This window comes from Ostrea edulis, chromosome 7, assembly GCF_947568905.1.
Source record: "Ostrea edulis chromosome 7, xbOstEdul1.1, whole genome shotgun sequence".
Classification (NCBI taxonomy): domain Eukaryota; kingdom Metazoa; phylum Mollusca; class Bivalvia; order Ostreida; family Ostreidae; genus Ostrea; species Ostrea edulis.
In genome coordinates, this window is record NC_079170.1 from 21,829,223 (window position 1) to 21,847,864 (window position 18,642).

The following is an 18,642-nucleotide window of genomic DNA, read 5'->3' on the forward strand; positions in this document are numbered from 1 at the left end:
TGTACATTTGTATATTACCTGTAGTAGGCGTGGTTAGAATTACGTAGATTACATGTAATTGGCGTGGTTATAATTATGTACATGTATATTACCTGTAGTAGGCGTGGTTATAATTACATATATTACTGTAGTAGGCGTGGTTATAATTACGTATCTTACTGTAGTATGTATATTACCTGTAGTAGGTGTAGTAGCAGTAATAGTACCCATAGGAATACGAATAGTAACAATAACTACCGGACACCAGCGGTAAGCCTGAAAATCAAAAACAAGGGTTTTTTTTTTATTCATTCATAATCATTGTGATAATTTCTGTACTGAATTATTTGTTTATCTCCATGTTGATGAGCCAGTGGCGGATTTAAGGGGAGGGAGCGCCAGCTAAAATTTTCAAGGGAAATCATGGTGTCTTGTTTAGAAAAATGTAAACTATAAAGGAAGCAATGATTTCTTCTACTTCCGGGGAAATAAATGACAAATTTGTTTGATTTATTGAATTACACTTATTGGGAAAACTTACATCCCCCCCCCCCCAATTCAGGAGCCTCCAGGGCCTCACGGCGGCCCCCCAGACCCTCTGCCTCATCAAGTTGCTCTCCCCTAACTGAAATTCCTAGATCCACCTCTTTAAGCTTATGATAAATGAATCACAAAATTATTTGAAAAAAAAAATATTTTTTTTGAATCGTTTGAAGCACAAGAAGATCGTCGTAAAACGGCCCATGAAGAGGTAGGAAAATTGATATGTAGACTTAAGTTCTTTACACTAAACAAATTTGCTTTACTAGTGCGGGTGTATGTAATTTTGATAAACTTCCCGGGTAAAAAAAATATTTAAATACCGTTATACGTACTCATTAAAAGACAGCCAGCAGACTGAATGTTTCACAAAAATCGTGACACCGAGTGCTTAATTTGGATATCTTCTATCTTAAAGAAATCCCCAACACGGAACATTTAAACATTCAAAGTTCTTTATCAATTGCAAAATGATTCCGTAGTCGAAATCGTTGTCATCTTCCAAATAAAAGTGAAATGAAAGTTAACAACGATATGTATAAGTGTATGAGAATCTCTATATAAACGATGGGAAACTGCTGAATTATTGACAATTTATAAAATTCACCCGAATCTTGTACCGCAAAATTTAAGAGATATTGATGACAGTTTTCGAAAGAAAAAAAGCCTCTCAGTACATACGTTACTCGTTGTGAAGACAATTATATACTTTCAAGATTTAAAGGGACTGATTCACGCCCCCCCCCCCCCTAATTTTGTTTTTCACTTTAAATGATCAAAATCTATAATTTAGTATGTTTAGAAGGTTTCATAATTTTTTAAAGGTTATTCATCATGACAGAAGCTCATTACAGAAAGTATATTATTTGTTTTGAAAACAAAGATTGAGGTGTGTTATTGTTTACGAAGTTTTCAAATAAATGGATATTGATTCAAGTTTATTATATATATTCGTATTTCAAGTATACTTTAGGTAAAATGTGTCATTTAAAAGTTAAAATTTGTGATTATACAAAATGAAGATGCTTTAAATTACAAAATTAACGTTTTATTGGTTTGTTTGTTTGCATAAAAAGACTCGAGTCTTTGTATACATAACACAGAATCAAGGCTAAAATATTGCTCTTATCCTTGCATTTAGACGGTCCAAATTTTGGTTGTCAACATTAAATGAGTTATATTTTTAATTTTCAACATCCAAAATAAAAATATTTCTTTCGAAAAACGTGAACTCATTAAAGAAAGTATATTATTTGTTTTGAAAACAAAGATTGAGGTGTATTATTGTTAATGGAATTATATAAATAAGAAAAAATATATATAGATAAGAAAAATAATTTATTCCAGTTGTCATTCGTAAATAAAACTTCTTAGCTTCTAGTGTAAAGGAAGCAACATATTTGTAAGAAGCATTTTCACTAATAGTACTACAACTATTCCGAACCATGCCCTTCTTTGTAAAATAGTATCAAATATAATTCATATCAAATCAAGATGCGTCTTTGCTTGATTATGATTTACACAGAATCTATAGATTCTTTCAACTGTGGGGAAGACGGAGGATGCATATCATTTTTTCTTATTTGTTTGCAAAAAGATTTTTAAATTCAAGAAATCAAAATGTTTAACGTACTATTTCATACGTACGAATTATTTGTTATTGATGCACGGATTCTTTAGAGTGACAAATATTTTAAATACGCAGATAACACAAATTTGTTCTCTGCTCTGCAAAACATTATGATAAATTGTAATAGATATGCATATGACTGCGATATATTATAGGCTATACATGTTCTTATATAATTGGGGGTGGGGGGTGTTGGTATATCATGTTTTGTGACAATTGTGAATTATCATATTAGGGTGAGAACCCCCAGAGTTGCAAAGAATTTGTGTTTGAACGTTTTGTGTACTATACATGCAGTTAGATAATTATGTTAAAGGGATCCACAAGTACACTTTTTGATAATTGTGGCTTAGCTATAGAGAAATTCTACATGTTTGGGGTTGGGGGGGGGGGGTATTTATATTTTTTCAAGCAGGTTCAATAGATTTATAAACAGGTATTTTTAAAAAAAAAAAGAAAGAAAAAGAAATGAAACAATTTCAAATATTTTTCTATCGATATCTTTACATCGTTTTGATTTACATCGATGATTCGGTTCATTCCCCTGCACTTTATAATTCGTAACCGACTCACTTTATAATCCGTAACCGACTCACTTTATAATCTGTAACCGACTCACTTTATAATCCGTAACCGACTCACTTTATAATCCGTAACCGACTCACTTTATAATCCGTAACTGACTCACTTTATAATCCGTAACCGACTCACTTTATAATCCGTAACCGACTCACTTTATAATCCGCAACCGACTCACTTTATAATCCGTAACCGACTCACTTTATAATCCGTAACCGACTCACTTTCGTCAAAGACTTCGGAAATACTACACGTGTATATATATTGTAAAACATATTACTTCTTGTAAAGTATTTGTAAGTTAATATGAGACAAAGTCAATAACAAAGTTGTACAACTTATGAATACTAGTACAACAAAATAAATTATGCCATCTTCGCTGTCAGAATTTAGAATAATAAATTAATAGATATACATACATTTAGAATAATAATAATTAGATATACATACAAATAAGGGTAAACAACACCTCCAGGAATTGGTCATTCATCCCGATGTCTCCAGTCAACTGACACGCGTAGTTAATACAACCAAGTGACGTACAGATTTTAAATGTCCCTTTTCTTTGATTGAGGTCTCTTTGTTTGAATAACTTTTAAAGATACGCACGGAAAGCGAGATATTTTGAAATATATCGATCTCTCTGCAAATTCAGAATTATTTCAAAATGACGTTATGTACAACCAAGGTGTACAGTAAAAAAAAAATAATTGGATTTCTTCAGTTAGAAGAAGTAATGTTAAGACTACAGAATTGCATTACATGTTTTAAATCTTAAGATAGCGGTGTCTTTATAATCATGTATAGTATTTTCTTCTAAATCATGATGAAAAGTCAACAGAGATATATAAAGAATAAAATTAGGCTAAGGCAAACTCCACGTGTAATAACACACGTGCAGTCACGTTGCATTGTTTTTCATAAGTGGGGGGAGGGGGGGGGGGGGGCACCGGAAGAGTTGACTTTTGTTCAAAATCCTACATCCGGAGGGGTTGAATTCGTTCCTCCTTCACTACATGAGTTCGAGTTCAATGTTAAGTTCAATGTTACTGTCAAAAAAGGGGCACTTGGCCAGTGTATCTTACTTTGCTTTTATAAATAACTAATTTTGTATGTAAGAATAACGGAAAATGAACGTTGTCAAAACAAGGTGCAGCCCCGCCCCTGGTTCTAAGTGCCTAACGTGTTCTTCTGAATAAATCTATAAATTAATACAACTGGATTTTCTATACATTGGAGAATACAGGTTTAAGGACAAGTCTTGTCCATACTTTCAAGACAGAATTGGGGTTTTTCAAAAATCATTGATTTGAAATGTTAGACATTTAGATAACAAAACGTAGAATTTAATTGAATTAGTTCTCCTAGAATTCAAAACGGCGATAAAACATGTAAAACTGCCACAAACACACCCTTATAAACATAAAAATCAGTAATGTTCTTCCTCATAATTCCTCATACAAGTAAATTTACTTTATTCAAAGGTATGAATTGTTTTAAAATATTTCACAAAGTACGAATATAAAAGTCATGACATGCATCATGAAATGATACCTACATGTACATGTCAAAGATCACACAATAACACACAAGGCAAAAAAAAAAAAGACCATGTATGTCAATAATCAGTGGCGGATCTAGAAAAATTTCAAGTGGGGGTGGGGTGGGGGGTTGAAACCAAGTTTGTATCTGTTTTGCCAAGAAAGGAGGGGGAGGGGTAAAGACTTCTTAATGGCAAAAAATTATCATTTAATAAAACAAAATATTCAACCAACCCCCGTAACCACCTCCTGTAGATCCGCCACTACATATGTACACACACCCATCCACACACACAGAGATATCTGTATATATACATAAATAAACCTGAAAAAAAGCTTACATCAATGATAATCGAAAAAATAAATATATTAAAACATCGAGTGTCTGCAAATTAAATAAAAAACCGAAATCTTCAAACAGTCCTTCACCGCAAACACACTGAATTTTATATTATACATGTGACAAAAAATGCGTCGTTTCGTTCTGTCAATACTTAGGTGGCGGATACTGGGGCGGAGGGTAAGCGGGGTTACCACCTCCAAACATGGATTGAGATGGCTGGGCATAACCGGGAGGGGGCGCTCCGTATCCATAGGCATTGGGAGGAGGTCCGTACCCGTATCCAGCTGCAGCTGAAAAATGGAAATAAACCATTGCTCAGTTTTAAATCTCTTGATGATCCCAAAATACGAATACCAGAACGAGAGGTTCGGGAGACACGATGTCTATCTGAGCCACATTGTTCATAGAGAGATATCCTATCAAAATTTGAATTTTCATTTATGCAACTCCGCCCTAATTACGGGGTCATGGTTTGTAGACACTTGAATGTACACTACATGAGGATACTCGCAAATTGATTTATTGTTTCCCGATTTTGATTTTCTTGTATTGTTCTTAAGAATTATGTATTGTTCTTGAGAATTACGTTTGGAGTGAAATTCCCAAATTGTTCATATGTAAAACTCCACACCCTTATACTTCTATATCGAACTTTAAACCCCTTCTCTTGGTCTGTATAGACCCCAGGGGTAATGATTTGAACAAATCTGAATCTGCATGATCGGAGATTACTTGTATACACATTTGACAATTTGTAGATTTTGTGCTTTATGAGGGGGTTCTTAACAATCTTCCTGAAGATTTCCAGGCAAAATTCTTAACCTTCATTATGGCGCCACTTTGGTCCCGATGAATACATTTTAAACGTATCTTTTACGTGCATTTGAATGAAAATTAATCTACGTCACCCAAGGATATTTTGTGCCAAGTTTGGTTGACATTGGCCAAAAATTCTGGAGAAAAGGTGAAAAATTAATGGACGAAAACGGCAGAAGATTACTTTTGGTCATAAAAAGCCACGAGACCTTTGATTGGTTGAAGTGAGCATGAGCTGTGCCGAATTCTCAGACACTGCTTATGCAGTAAGTGTATCCTCGTTATATTGACGCTAAACCTCAATCGAAAACTTCCGAATGCAGTTTCAAAGATAGCAAATCATTAATCAAATGGCAATATGAGAGGGTGTTTGCGTGAACATTTTCCCCTACATTTAGTATTTGATTTCAGAAAATCAAAGAAACAGACAGACTGACAACAGATTGTGTAGGTGACAATTGTTGGATATCATAAAGTTGTGAACTGGTCACTCTCCGGTACTCACGTGGATGTTGAACCGTGTTGACATTGTTGACGTTCGTCACTGTCGTCGCTCCGCCCCCCATCGTTACTACGCGGTTCCGGTTCATCTGGCTGTTCTTGATGATACAGACACAAACCAGAATGATGACGATGAAGACGAACGCCCCTACCGCGGACCCGACATACACTCCCACGCTAAAAGATACAATGGGAAAGAGCAAACTGAAATCATTAAAAGTTTTCTTCTGAAATGTACTACAACCCTTTTAACAGCAAACAGTTGCTTTTTGAAATATATCTCAATCAATATTGAATTAGTGAATGATCTACTCAAATGAGTTCGAAATAACGTGGACTGAATTTCTTTGTTGATAAAAGTAAGTAAATGTCTTAATGTTTGATGATGATGCTGTGGTGATGGTAGCGGTGACGATGGTGATAATTGTGGTGGTGATAATTGATGATGATGGTGGTGGCGGTGGTGGTAGCGGTGACGGTGGTGATAATTGTGGTGGTGATAATTGATGATGGTGGTGGTGGTGATGGTAGCGGTGACGATGGTGATAATTGTGGTGGTGATGATTGATGATGATGATGATGATGATGATGTTGAATGGTTGTGGATTTTACATTCTTGTAATTGAGATGTATATTTAGGCAGAAACTTACTTGTCTGAACTGTAATAATAGTAACAGTAATATCCATAGGAGTAATGATACGCACAGTATGAGGCAGTGGCCAGAGGCAAACCTAAAAAGAGGAAACACACAGATAAAAGAGGAAAATTATAAAAACACGCAGATAAACGAGAAAAAATCATACAAACACACAGATAAACGAGGAAAAATCATACAAACACACAGATAAACGAGGAAAATCATACAAACACACAGATAAACGAGGAAAATCATACAAACACAAACACACAGATAAACGAGGAAAATCATACAAACACACAGATAACCGAGGAAAAATCATACACACACACAGATAAACGAGGAAAATCATACACACACACAGATAAACGAGGAAAATCATATAAACACACAGATAACCGAGGAAAAATCATACACACACACAGATAAACGAGGAAAATCATACACACACACAGATAAACGAGGAAAAATCATACACACACACACAGATAAACGAGGAAAAATCATACAAACACACAGATAAACGAAGAAAATCATACACACACACACACACAGATAAACGAGAAAAAATCATACAAACACACAGATAAACGAGGAAAATCATACACACACACAGATAAACGAGAAAAAATCATACAAACACACAGATAAACGAGGAAAAATCATACAAACACACAGATAAACGAGGAAAAATCATACAAACACACAGATAAACGAGGAAAAATCATACAAACACACAGATAAACGAGGAAAATCATACAAACACACAGATAAACGAGGAAAATCATACACACACACAGATAACCGAGGAAAAATCATACACACACACAGATAAACGAGAAAAATCATACACACACACAGATAAACGAGAACAAGAGGCCCACAGGCCTTATCGGTCACCTGAATACTAGTGAAAAAGTATCATTACTCCCACGGGCTATCAAATCTTTTAAAAAATCCTGTTCTGAATATCTAAGATAAATTCTAATGTTCAGCAACAGTATAAAACAAGATGTGTTCTTAAAACTTCACTGCCCTCAAAAGTGCATGCACTGCAATGATGAAAGGCTTTACATAATATAATAGGTGTATTAACATTAAAACATCAAAAGATATGCCTAATTTGGACTCATCCTAAAGTCATAATCCTGGGTTGTGAAATTAACCATTTTTGTACATCCTTTTCGGCTTAATTCCTAAGTATGCATTTATATTTTATACAGTATCAGCAAACTTACACATAAATACTATACACTAAGTTTGGCCCCACCCTGGGGTCAAAATCCCTTCTCTGGGGATCATCAAATTTACAATTTTGGTAAAAGACTACCTGCTCTATCCATTTTGTTTCAATTTGATATAAATAGCTCTAAAGAGGATGTTATTTAAGTGTTTTATACATAAACACTATAGACCAAGTTTGGCCCCGCCCTGGAGTCAGAATGCCTACCATGGGGAGACCTTTCTGCTCTACATTACTATCCATTTAGTTTTTCTTAAACGTGTGCAGTTTTTAAGAAGATTTTTGAAAATTTGTTAATATTGGGCAGTTTTTGTCCCGCCCCTAAGGCCCCAGGGATGCTGGAATCCTTAAATTTACTATTTATGTTCCCCTTGTTCCAAATATGTTTCGTACCAAATTTGAAAAGAATTGGAATGATAGTTATCAAGAAGAAGTTAGAAATGTATATTGTTCACACATTTAATAACTGACCACTTTGGCCCCACCCTGATACCAAATCCCTACCCCTGGGATGATTTACAATTTTGGTAAAGGACTATACTTGTTCTTTCTAAATATCTATTTACTTTAAATTTAACATCAATAGCACTAAAGATGTTATTTAAGTATTTTACACATAAACACTATATACCAAGTTTAGCCCCGCCCTGGGGTCAGAACCCCTACTCAGGGGGTCATGAAATCTACAATTTTGGTAGAGGCCTTCCTGCTCTACATCACTATGCATTTAGTTTTTCTTAAACGTGTGCGGTTCTTGAAAAGAAGATTTTTGAAAATTGGTCTATTTTGGGCAGTTTTTGCCCCGCCCCTAAGGCCCTTTAGGTGCTGAGTCCTAAAATTTACAACCATAAATCATAAAAACACGCAGATAAACGAGAGATAAATCATAATTAAAAAGTATGTCAAATTCAAGGGTTTCAAAGTCACAAGGTCAATTTAAGGACATATAAAATGAAAGGTTTTGCCATAAGAAATTTATATACAAGATATAAAAGATCTACCTTAAATAGTTCAGGACATATTGAATATGTCACATTGTTTTTAATAGTACGTCAAACTTCCAGGTCAAGGTCATAAGATCACACACCATTGATTTTTATCGCCTTTAGCGGCCCCATCCTACACCTAGGGGCCATAATTCAAACAAACTTAAATTTGAATCTGTATTATGTCAGGAAGCTTTTATGTTCTTAAGAAGAAATTTTAGAAGACCTTACCCAATTTTTGCATTTTCATAATTATCTCCCCTTTGAAGGGGGCCCGTGGCCCTTCATTTGAACAAACTTCAAGCCCTTCACCCAAAGATGATTTGTTACAAGCTTGATTGAAACTGACCCCGCGGTTTTGTAGAGGAAGTTGAAAACGTAAAAAAAAATTACGGACGGACAGCGGACAAAAAGTGATCAGAAAACTCACTTGGGCTTTCAGATCAGGTGACCTGAATCCTGAACTGATACTGACATTCTATATAAATCTTATAAATGCATTTCAATGATCTCCTTTTTCTATGGTGAAAATGTTGGCAGCTATACAGCAAAATTCAATGCACAGGTGTCTTGTGTTCTTTGATTTGGCAACGATAGTTTTCTTTATAAAAGTGAATGCTTATCTGCGCATGCTCTACATTGTAATATATATCGTACCTTTTTTAAGTGTATTAAATAAGGAATAAACATTTTTAAATTGTCAATAAGATCGATATTGGTTTCAATACATTTTAGTCCAAAGACTACAATTTTGCACTTAATCAACACCCGGAACCTATCCCCCCCTTTTTACTGTGAAAATAAAATGCGGCGTTATAACCACAAACGTGATGACCAGTGCAATATCTACAGCTTCGATGTATGTACATTCAAAAACAAAACATCCCATATTCTTGAAAGAAATCAGATTTCCATATTATTAGATAGAGTAAGCCCCACATGTAAACATATGTAAATTTTTAAATCAACACATTTCCACCTCCAATATTTTTGCCGTCGATATCTTTACCAATTGAAGTTATATCCAGTCCTCATGAATGTGAACAATGCATGTGCGCATGAATCTTGATAAATATAGTACGACTATTTTAACGACTGGGAGTTCTCCGACAGAAATGAAAATATAATGTGAATATAAGAAATGAATTCCATTTTTGAAAACACACGAGGGTATGAACAGCAATCCTTCATGAAGGTCTAACTTAAATGTATCTTATTTTACTGACAGAAACTCGACTGTTCATCTCGTTAAATAAAATTTTCTTACGCTGGCGTAAAGCATCACAGTTCACGCCCTCGTGAAAGTTACATGTATTCTCAAAAATGAAATTTAATTATATTAAAAAATAAACTCACAAAATTAAAAGAACATTTTGAAACCCATGTTATTAAAAACTCAAATTTGTTGTGTTTTAGCTTATTCAATGAAGTCGTATACAAACTTAGAATAGTAACATCAACACTTTATAAATGCATTCTTATATGAAATTTACAAGGTATGGGAAACTTACAGATCGTCATCAAAAACAATTCCAAAACAGGTAAATCCATTTTAAAACTTAGATTACATACATGTAAAGCAACAGCCTTCTATAAGTTAAAAACCAAATACAGCGCTTGCGTACTACGAACACAAAATTATTTGTATGGTTTAATGTTCTCAACAAAGTAGAATTTGAATGAAGCTATATATGCATACATTTATTAAATTGAATACCGGGGAATCATACTGGATGTGTAAATGTAATTTTGAAAAGACGCAATTCACTGTATCATGAATTAGGAGACTCGCGTTAAATTTAAAGGCAGCATAACTTTGTATTCTTAAACAAATAATCAATACATAAAAACCCATAAGAAAGTTGTGAAAACTTGCACAGCACCAATATTCTTCAACAGTTGCATTAAAATAAAAACTAGGTCCAAGAATTGGTTTTTGATACTTTTAAAATACTGACATCTGCTAATTCAAAGCATGCATCATTTTGAACTCGTGGACGTATTATGAATTTTAAAATAATGACAGAATATTAATAGAAAGATACCACACTAGAACAATTTACGTAACACCGCTATGAAGCGCTCAATTATTGTGCATAACAAATCAATGAGAGATCTTTTCAAATGAATAATTGATCCGTTCTTAATTATTGCGCGCAGTACCTGAAGTGTAGATACCACTAACTATTCTGCTGAATTGATGAGCTTTGAAAATGAAGAGTTGATTTCTTCAAATGAATTGATGATATAACAATTGGATTGATGTGCGCTAAAATTCAAATAAAGAGAGCAATAATTCAATTAATACGCGAATTTCGCCATGCAGTTTCGAGACAAGAGCTAGCAGGTGCATTTAGTGGAACTTTGAATGCCTAAGTGGGACCGATTGGACCTACAGTGAGTGAGGACGATGATAAAACGCATCAAAAGCGGCTTCTCTTTAAATATCTAAATGTAGGGAATACAAAATACTATCGAAAGAAATGTTTTACATTGTTTCCCCAGACCTGAGACTGCAACCCTCCGTTCTGAAATTTATGGATCCAAAACTAATTGCACATGGTATTTAATCAACCTCGGATATGTATTTTGTGCTTAACACCCCCCCCCCCCCCAACTTTTAAAACTTTGTATCAGTCAAGCCAAAAGCCTACATCAAAGGGGAGGCGAATTTTATTTATATGTGGTAACTTTCAAGGGGCCCAAAACACTATTTTTAATTATTATAATCAAAAGAGTTCGGTTATACAATATGTTTCGTTTCGTTTCGGTTCGAACTTTACAGGTACCCTTGTTGGATTCGAGGTGCGTTGTGGTATTCTAGGATAGGTCTACCCATGCTTGTGTATAACCTCTTGATCACGACGCTTGTTCTATTGGTGAATGTTCTTTTAATTAACCCCAGGATTCGATTGGCTTTCCCTACTGATGTGGTCACATGTTGGTGAAATGACAGCTTGTTGTCCACCTAGACGCCCAAATCTTTTTCCATGTCTTTGACTTCCAGCTGTTGACGTTGCCCATCATTGTCTTGCATGTGATAGCTGTTCTGTGGGTTGTTCTGCCCGAGGTGCATGACACTGCTCTTGCTGACGTTGAATCTCAGTTGCCATTCGTCTGACCAGTCCGAGAGCCTGTCAAGGTCCCCTTGCAGCTTTGCTCGATCGTCGTCCGTGGCTGCTTTGCCGCACACCTTGGTTTCGTCAGCAAATACATATGTATATGTGTCACGCTAGTCACAACGTCTGGCAAGTCGTTGATGAAAATGACAAACAGAATTGGCCCAAGCACACTCCCCTGCGGGATTCCACTCATCACTTCCGACCATTCTGAGCTACATGAACCATTGATTGATACTCTCTGTAATCTCTCTCGAATGAAGTCGATAATCCATGCGCTTTAATGTCGTAGCTTTTTATTTTCTTTGACAGTCCCTCGTGGGTCATACAAGATATCCCAGGAGCAAAACCGTGTTGCTCATCACAGAACAGTTCATTGCGTGTCATATGTCCCTTTACTTATTCTCTGAAGAGAGACTCCATTACTTTACAGAGGGCAAATGTCAAGATTACTGGCCTGTAATTTCCAGGCAAACTCTTGTCTCCTTTCTTGAATATCGGAATAACGTTAACCCGTCCTTGTTTTCACTGGGATGGGTAGATTACCAGACTCCAGCGACTTTCTGAAGATACTTAGTAGTTTGTTATGGGTTCGTGATACTTGGTGCTATCTCTTTCAGCAATTTGAGATGGACACCACCAGGACCGGACGATTTGCCGATTTTCAGGTTCTGTAGGCGCTTGAGGATGGACTCGTCTGTGATGTGTGTGTTTCTAGAAGTTCGTTTTCCTTAAATATGTCATTTAAGTCCGTCGCGTATTCGATGTCCTCCTTTGTGAAAAACGCTACAGAAGTATTCATTCAATATCTCTGCTTTGGCTTCGTCCTCATTATGGATAGTACCTTCCGTGTCTGTCAGGTCGTTTACGCCACTCTTTACTGTACATGTCAATCTAAACTTTGTATACTTCAAAAATGGATTTGTCCTCACTTCAGATGCTAGTGACTCTTAGAAACTCCTACGCAGGTCCCTTGTAAAGCTTCTCATCTTATTAATACAGGCGACACAGTATTTCTGGTATATCATTATAAACATCCTCAGTGACTTTGTAATGATCCTGTCTCCTCTGTTTAGCCTTGACAAGTCGCATTCCTTGCTTATCCATATAAGGTTGTCCTTTCACTTTACGTCTTTCTCCAACTGTGACTTTGCATAGCCCCCCCCCCCCCCCCCCCCAAATCACTGAAAAAATGCCGTCGTAGTCACCCTTATCAAACTTGTATTCCCTAGTCTTGGTGATCACATACTCGACTTTATACACATACTCAGGGCCTCCGTGGCCGAGTGGTTAGAGCATCGCGCTCAAAATCACACGGCCTCTCACCTCTGTCGGCGCGGGTTCGAATCCTGCTCGCGCCGGTAAGTTTCCCAGTTTACTTTCGGAAGGTCGGTGGTCTCTTCCCAAGTGCATTGTATCTGGGTTCTCTCTTCCACCAACAAAAACTGGGGACCACCATATAACTGAAAAATTGTTGAGTGTGGCGGAAAACAGCAAATCAAATCGTATATACACATACTCACAAACCAATGTACAGTGGTCACCGTTTCCCAAGGATGAACCGTACTGAAGGTCCTTAAAGACGTTTAATTTAGGACGAAATCAACAGAGAGGACCTCTGGTCGCCACGATATCTTGTGGGTGTGTCGACGTGTTTTATCAGAAAACAATCTTTAATTCAAATGCATTCGGCGAAAGGGTCACTGTCTGAGAGTATACGTTACCGGTTGCCACACAGCTATCCCAATCAATATTAGAATACAATAAATGTAGTTAAAATCCCCAACCACTACCATGTCTTGAAAATTCTTCTCCGATATTTAGCAATTTATATCTACTGAATAAGTCTTTCTTAACACCTGTTGTTTTCATTGCTACTCGATGGGCCCTGATTACCATCCAATGACTGCAGAGACTTGTTAGTGTCAACTTTTACTTTCACCCATATGGATTCTTTGAATTCTTAACCATCCTCAATGTCAATAATCCCGTGGGGATCCGGGTTAGAATAGGTCCTCAGTACCCTTTGCTTGTCGTAGAAGGCGATAACATGGGGCGGTCCTTCGGATGAGATCGCAAAAACCGAGGTCCCGTGTCACAGCATGTGTGGCACGATAAAGATCCCTCCCTGCTCAAAGGCCATAAGCACCGAGCATAGGCCTAAATTTTGCAGCCCTTCACGAGAGGGACGTAAAACAATATTCAATCAATCAATGTCAATAAAATCCTCTGCACTGAACTGTGATGAAACATACACCGCGTCCTTTCTTTCCGGGGTTATGTACAGGTGGGTGGTATCCATCTTTAACTAATTCCGATATTTCTAGTCAGTGGCACTTTGCGTTCCTTCGGAGGAATCACCTCTGTGAAGGCTATGATATCTGAAAGATGAAGATAACGAACAGTGATCAATCTCATAACTCCCATAAGCAATACAAAATAAAGAGTTGGCCAAACACGGACCTCTGGACACACCAGAGGTGGGGTTAGGTGCTAGGAGGAGTAAGCATTCCCTTTCGACTGGTCACACCCGCCGTGAGCCCTATATCTTGATCAGGTAAACGGAGTTATCCGTAGTCAAAATCTGTGTGTCAAGAACGGCCTAACAATCGGTATGAACTGTGCTTAAAAGTCCGCTTAGGTTAAAACTACTTGCATCGGAAGTTTTGAACACCTGCCTGTACCCCCCCCCCCCCCTGTCGCCCCACCTTTAAAGCGTAGTGGCTTTTCTGCCACTCTAACAATATCTTCTTCCGCAGATAAAAACATCAGTTTCCCGGGCCGTCATTCTTTCTGCTTCGCGACTAACTTCTCAACTTAAATAGTCTTGTTCACGTTCTTACATGGCCTGGTGGCTATCTCTGCCGATTCGCTCTTCATGTACATGTAGGACTGAAGCCAACATCAAGTTGCTGACCTGTAACACGTAGATCTACTGATATTTTCAAAAACGCACTTGTGCCAGCTGCCATCAAAGACTAGTGGAACTTTTACCACCAAACTGTGTGGACTGCACGAAACGACAAATCAGTTTAAAACTGCTTTAGTAGCTAAAAGTAATTAACATTCATTTCTGCCCACTCACTCACTCTGGATGAACTTTGCTCAGTAGTGAACTACTTTCCAGTACCCAATGCAGATACAGATCTGGGTGAGATTTGGTTCGAAATCTTCTCATAGCCCTCGATTTTGTAATTTAATTTTCAGCATTCTGATTTATATCTCATCAGGTGATTAAGATTTTCACTATATGTATGATCATTTACTCTGATGAAGTTTCTGCTTCTAAAGGTGACTGAACGTAAAATGTTGGCAAACCCCGTATGTTTTAAAATTTCCCGCCTTTTAAAAACCTTGAAGGTGGCGCTGTCGCATCATATGATACACTGGTGACCGGAAATAAACATTGCAGAACAAGAGCAGGGAAGTCGGCTGCTGCTGATGCTTGTAGATAATGACAGTTAAAGACGGGGGAAGTGTGAAATGGTAAAGGGATGATGCTTTCATATTAAAAGTGGGAACAAGATATACAAGATATATTAAATGATTAAGATTTCGACAGTGATTAACAGAATCGCCGGTAAAAACAAAACAAAACACACACAAAAAGTTAATTTAAACATTTTAACCATGTTAACTTTGTGACAACATGAATGTGTGATGCATTATGAATTTAATTCTTTATCTATTTGACCACATAGCTGGCATTCATCAATTTGACCTGATATTGAAAGAGATTAAACGAATTAAAGTGCTCATTGTGGTTCCGACTTGGGCTATCTTATCTTATTTTGCCAGGGTCTAGTACTGTGTGTTGTGGAGATCTACTTCAGAATGTTCACAACTTGTGACACACGAATCGCAAGTAATTTGATAGTGGATTTCCAGATTGTCTTTATTTTTTATTCTACATAGACAGTCAACTTGAAATATACAAGTGATGACAAGTGTGGTGAGAGCAGCTGACCCGCCCTCGACCCTGGCCAGAGATGACCGCATTGACAGTATGGAGGATGAAGAGGCGTACTCTATAATGATGACACTACAGCGATCTCTCAATGAGGACCTCTTACTGTTGACGCTGATCAAAGTCAAGGAGAACCTTGAAAATAGTATGTTACACAGCCATTCATATGAAGCTTAATAGAAGTGATTTAAGGGTACTCAGGATGCTGAATGTGTGGTTAATATATGTTACATGTATGTCAGAAACTCGACATCATGATAGTGGCTTGTAGTACGCTGTCCAAAGAGATTCACATAGTGCCTGCTAAAATATGTTACGTCTGGTAGTAAGTAAGCAGAGATTTTTTTACCTCTTGAATCCAGGGGCAAGGGCCTTCAAGTTTGGGAAGAATAACGATATTTGATTGAAATTGAAAAAATATGTTTCAAACAAATAAATTTAAGAAACAAGCAAAAAGTTAACCATTTGATATCTTATTATCAATGTGGCTTAAACAAGCTTTAATTTCCGGTCTTTGGCAGAGAAAAAACTGTCATAAATGTTTTGCAACAGAGTGGCACCAAGGTTGGATGAACCCCTCATGGGATATTCTCATCAAAGCATCTATCATTTGGGAATTTTTAGGCATCATTTTGGGAAAAACACCTGCTCTTTAGCATTGGGAATGGGGCCAAATTTCAGCCCTCTACAGACCTAAAAAAATCCCTGGGAAGCTGTGACATTGTATCTAGCTATTTGTGCACTGTGATGTCACAGTGGTCAGCTCACATACTTGAGCAAATGAGAATATCGCTGAGGTGTGATTTTGGGGATTTTAAAAATATATTCTCTCTTATATATCTCCACCAATTTTCCTTCAAATTTGAATTTTTTTAATTTATGTAGTTCTTTTGAATTCTTAAAATTGAATGATAAGCATTGAAGGTATCATTTAAGTGGATATGGTGATAAAGGGCAGTTACATTAGTATAAGAGCACAAGATTAACTTTTAGGCAAGCTTGAGTACTTGAGTAATGTTCCCATGATGTATTAAGTATCCATAGAAATAAATTAATTAAATGTGTTTTGAAAAAAAAAATCACTGACACTTTTTCTCATTAAATCAATTAAATATGTCTAAAATAATAGTGAAAACGGAGTTTTTCGGAGTAAATTTCAATGCATTAATGATTACAGGTGACTCTCGATAACTCGAAGTTCAAGGGACCTTGATCAAACTTTGAGAAATCGAAATTCGGAAATTGAAGGTCCGCCGGTATGGTTAAGATTTTATAGTAACCGGAAGTGTATACCAACAAGATCCATTCTCTCACCAGAGGGTACTCTGCACAAGCTTCACTTTGTTGTGGAGCGTAGCATAACGCCCTCTGGTGAGAGATTGCAAAAAGATCATGATATCGTTTTGACATGTTTTCCTTCATATTCGTCAGGTAATTTAATATCAAAATAAAAAAACTTATTTTGCATTAATAAAACCATTTCAAAGTTTATGTATTTATTTGTTCTTTAATCATGCTTAGATAGGCATACAAAACCAAGTTCCGATGGTGCTCTACTATCGCAAACTAAACAGAGCACAATGTTATGTCGCTTTACCCGAAGCAAAAATTCTAACGAATGAGTAAAACAATGTTTTAGAGTGACTTTACACAAAGAACAAACTGGAGAAATTTAACAGTCTGTAGATTTCTAAATTATGTGTAAAACTTACTCTCTCATTGTCACGTCAAAACAAATTTTATTCAATTTCATAGTCAGATTATATATAATTTTTATCATCATGACACAAAACTCCAGCCCAAGGTGGAAACTGACCAATTAGCCAATTATATACTCAAGTGTGTCACCTCCACAAAGAAGCACCTGTGAAGTTTCAACTATGCAACCACCTAATTACCCCTCCAGCATTCAACAAAATCCAGGTAAGGCCCAAGCAGGAATTATTACACGCTTGGGTAACGGTGGGTATACGCTACCACCACTTCGAGAGATCAAGAGTAAAAAAAACAATGAAATGTGTTTTACGGGATCCAACTTCACTTCGAGGTATCGAAAACTTCGAGAGATCGGATGTTCGAGAGATCGATAGTAAATTTGCTTTGTTATATTGAGAAAAAATCGGGACCATGATTTCACTTCGAGAGACCGAGAACTTCGAGAGATCGAAGTGCGAGCCATCGAGAATCACCTGTATATTTCTAGCTAAACTTCAAAATCTTAATAGATACTGAGAATTTTTTGAAACAGTATCTATTCCTTATAGTTAGAGTGAATTTCAGACAAAAATTGATTTCAAAGAAAGTTTAACAGAATTTCAAGGTTATTTTTATCAGTTTTCACTGCTTTTTCAGGGAAGGTAACTCTTCCATGCCCATATCACACTTGAGTGACAAGAACCCTCATATAATTTAGACATGTTTGTATTGAGGGTCTTCTACACTACGATTTTACGAGAATTAGGGAAATTCATTGACTCAACTAATATTTTCATGCCACTGCCCTGCCTATCCTAAATAATATTTTTTGTTTTTGGCATTGAATTATCATATTTAGATTGATAAAATTTTGATTTAATACAGAAATGGTTTGGACAAACGGCCCACTATGAATCATTATCTTCAGAGGAAATCCAACAAAAGATTAATTGTAGTACATATTGCTGCATAAAACCTACACAATTTATTTGATTCATGTGACTGTCCATATCTTAAAGGGACTGGTTCACGATTTTTGAAAAAAATATTTTTCATTTTTGATG

The 18,642-nt window shown here is 36.5% G+C and overlaps 2 protein-coding genes across 6 annotated transcripts in view; one reads left to right on the forward strand and one right to left on the reverse strand.

Moving 5' to 3' along the window:
• Positions 1-4,186: 4,186 nt before the first annotated feature.
• Positions 4,187-10,438, reverse strand: LOC125657433 (protein shisa-4-like). Its single transcript, XM_056143680.1, has 4 exons — positions 10,309-10,438; positions 6,581-6,662; positions 5,934-6,106; positions 4,187-4,902 (listed from the first exon to the last, which is right to left on the reverse strand). Exons 1-4 carry the CDS (start codon positions 10,346-10,348, stop codon positions 4,757-4,759), a joined length of 441 nt encoding a protein of 146 aa, XP_055999655.1. The 5' UTR covers positions 10,349-10,438; the 3' UTR covers positions 4,187-4,756.
• Positions 10,439-15,302: 4,864 nt separating this feature from the next.
• The window catches only part of LOC125654327 (leucine-rich repeat serine/threonine-protein kinase 2-like), a 91,282-nt gene continuing 87,942 nt past the window's right edge, over positions 15,303-18,642 (forward strand). For 3 of the 5 annotated variants that reach the window (XM_056143676.1, XM_056143678.1, XM_056143679.1), the window contains exons 1-2: positions 15,311-15,402; positions 15,832-16,028. In XM_056143676.1, coding sequence (XP_055999651.1) covers positions 15,857-16,028 — 172 coding nt within the window. In that variant the 5' untranslated portion in view covers positions 15,311-15,402; positions 15,832-15,856. Of the gene's footprint in view, positions 15,403-15,831; positions 16,029-18,642 lie in introns of all 5 variants that reach the window. The other 2 variants (XM_056143675.1, XM_056143677.1) reach the window with 1 other exon arrangement.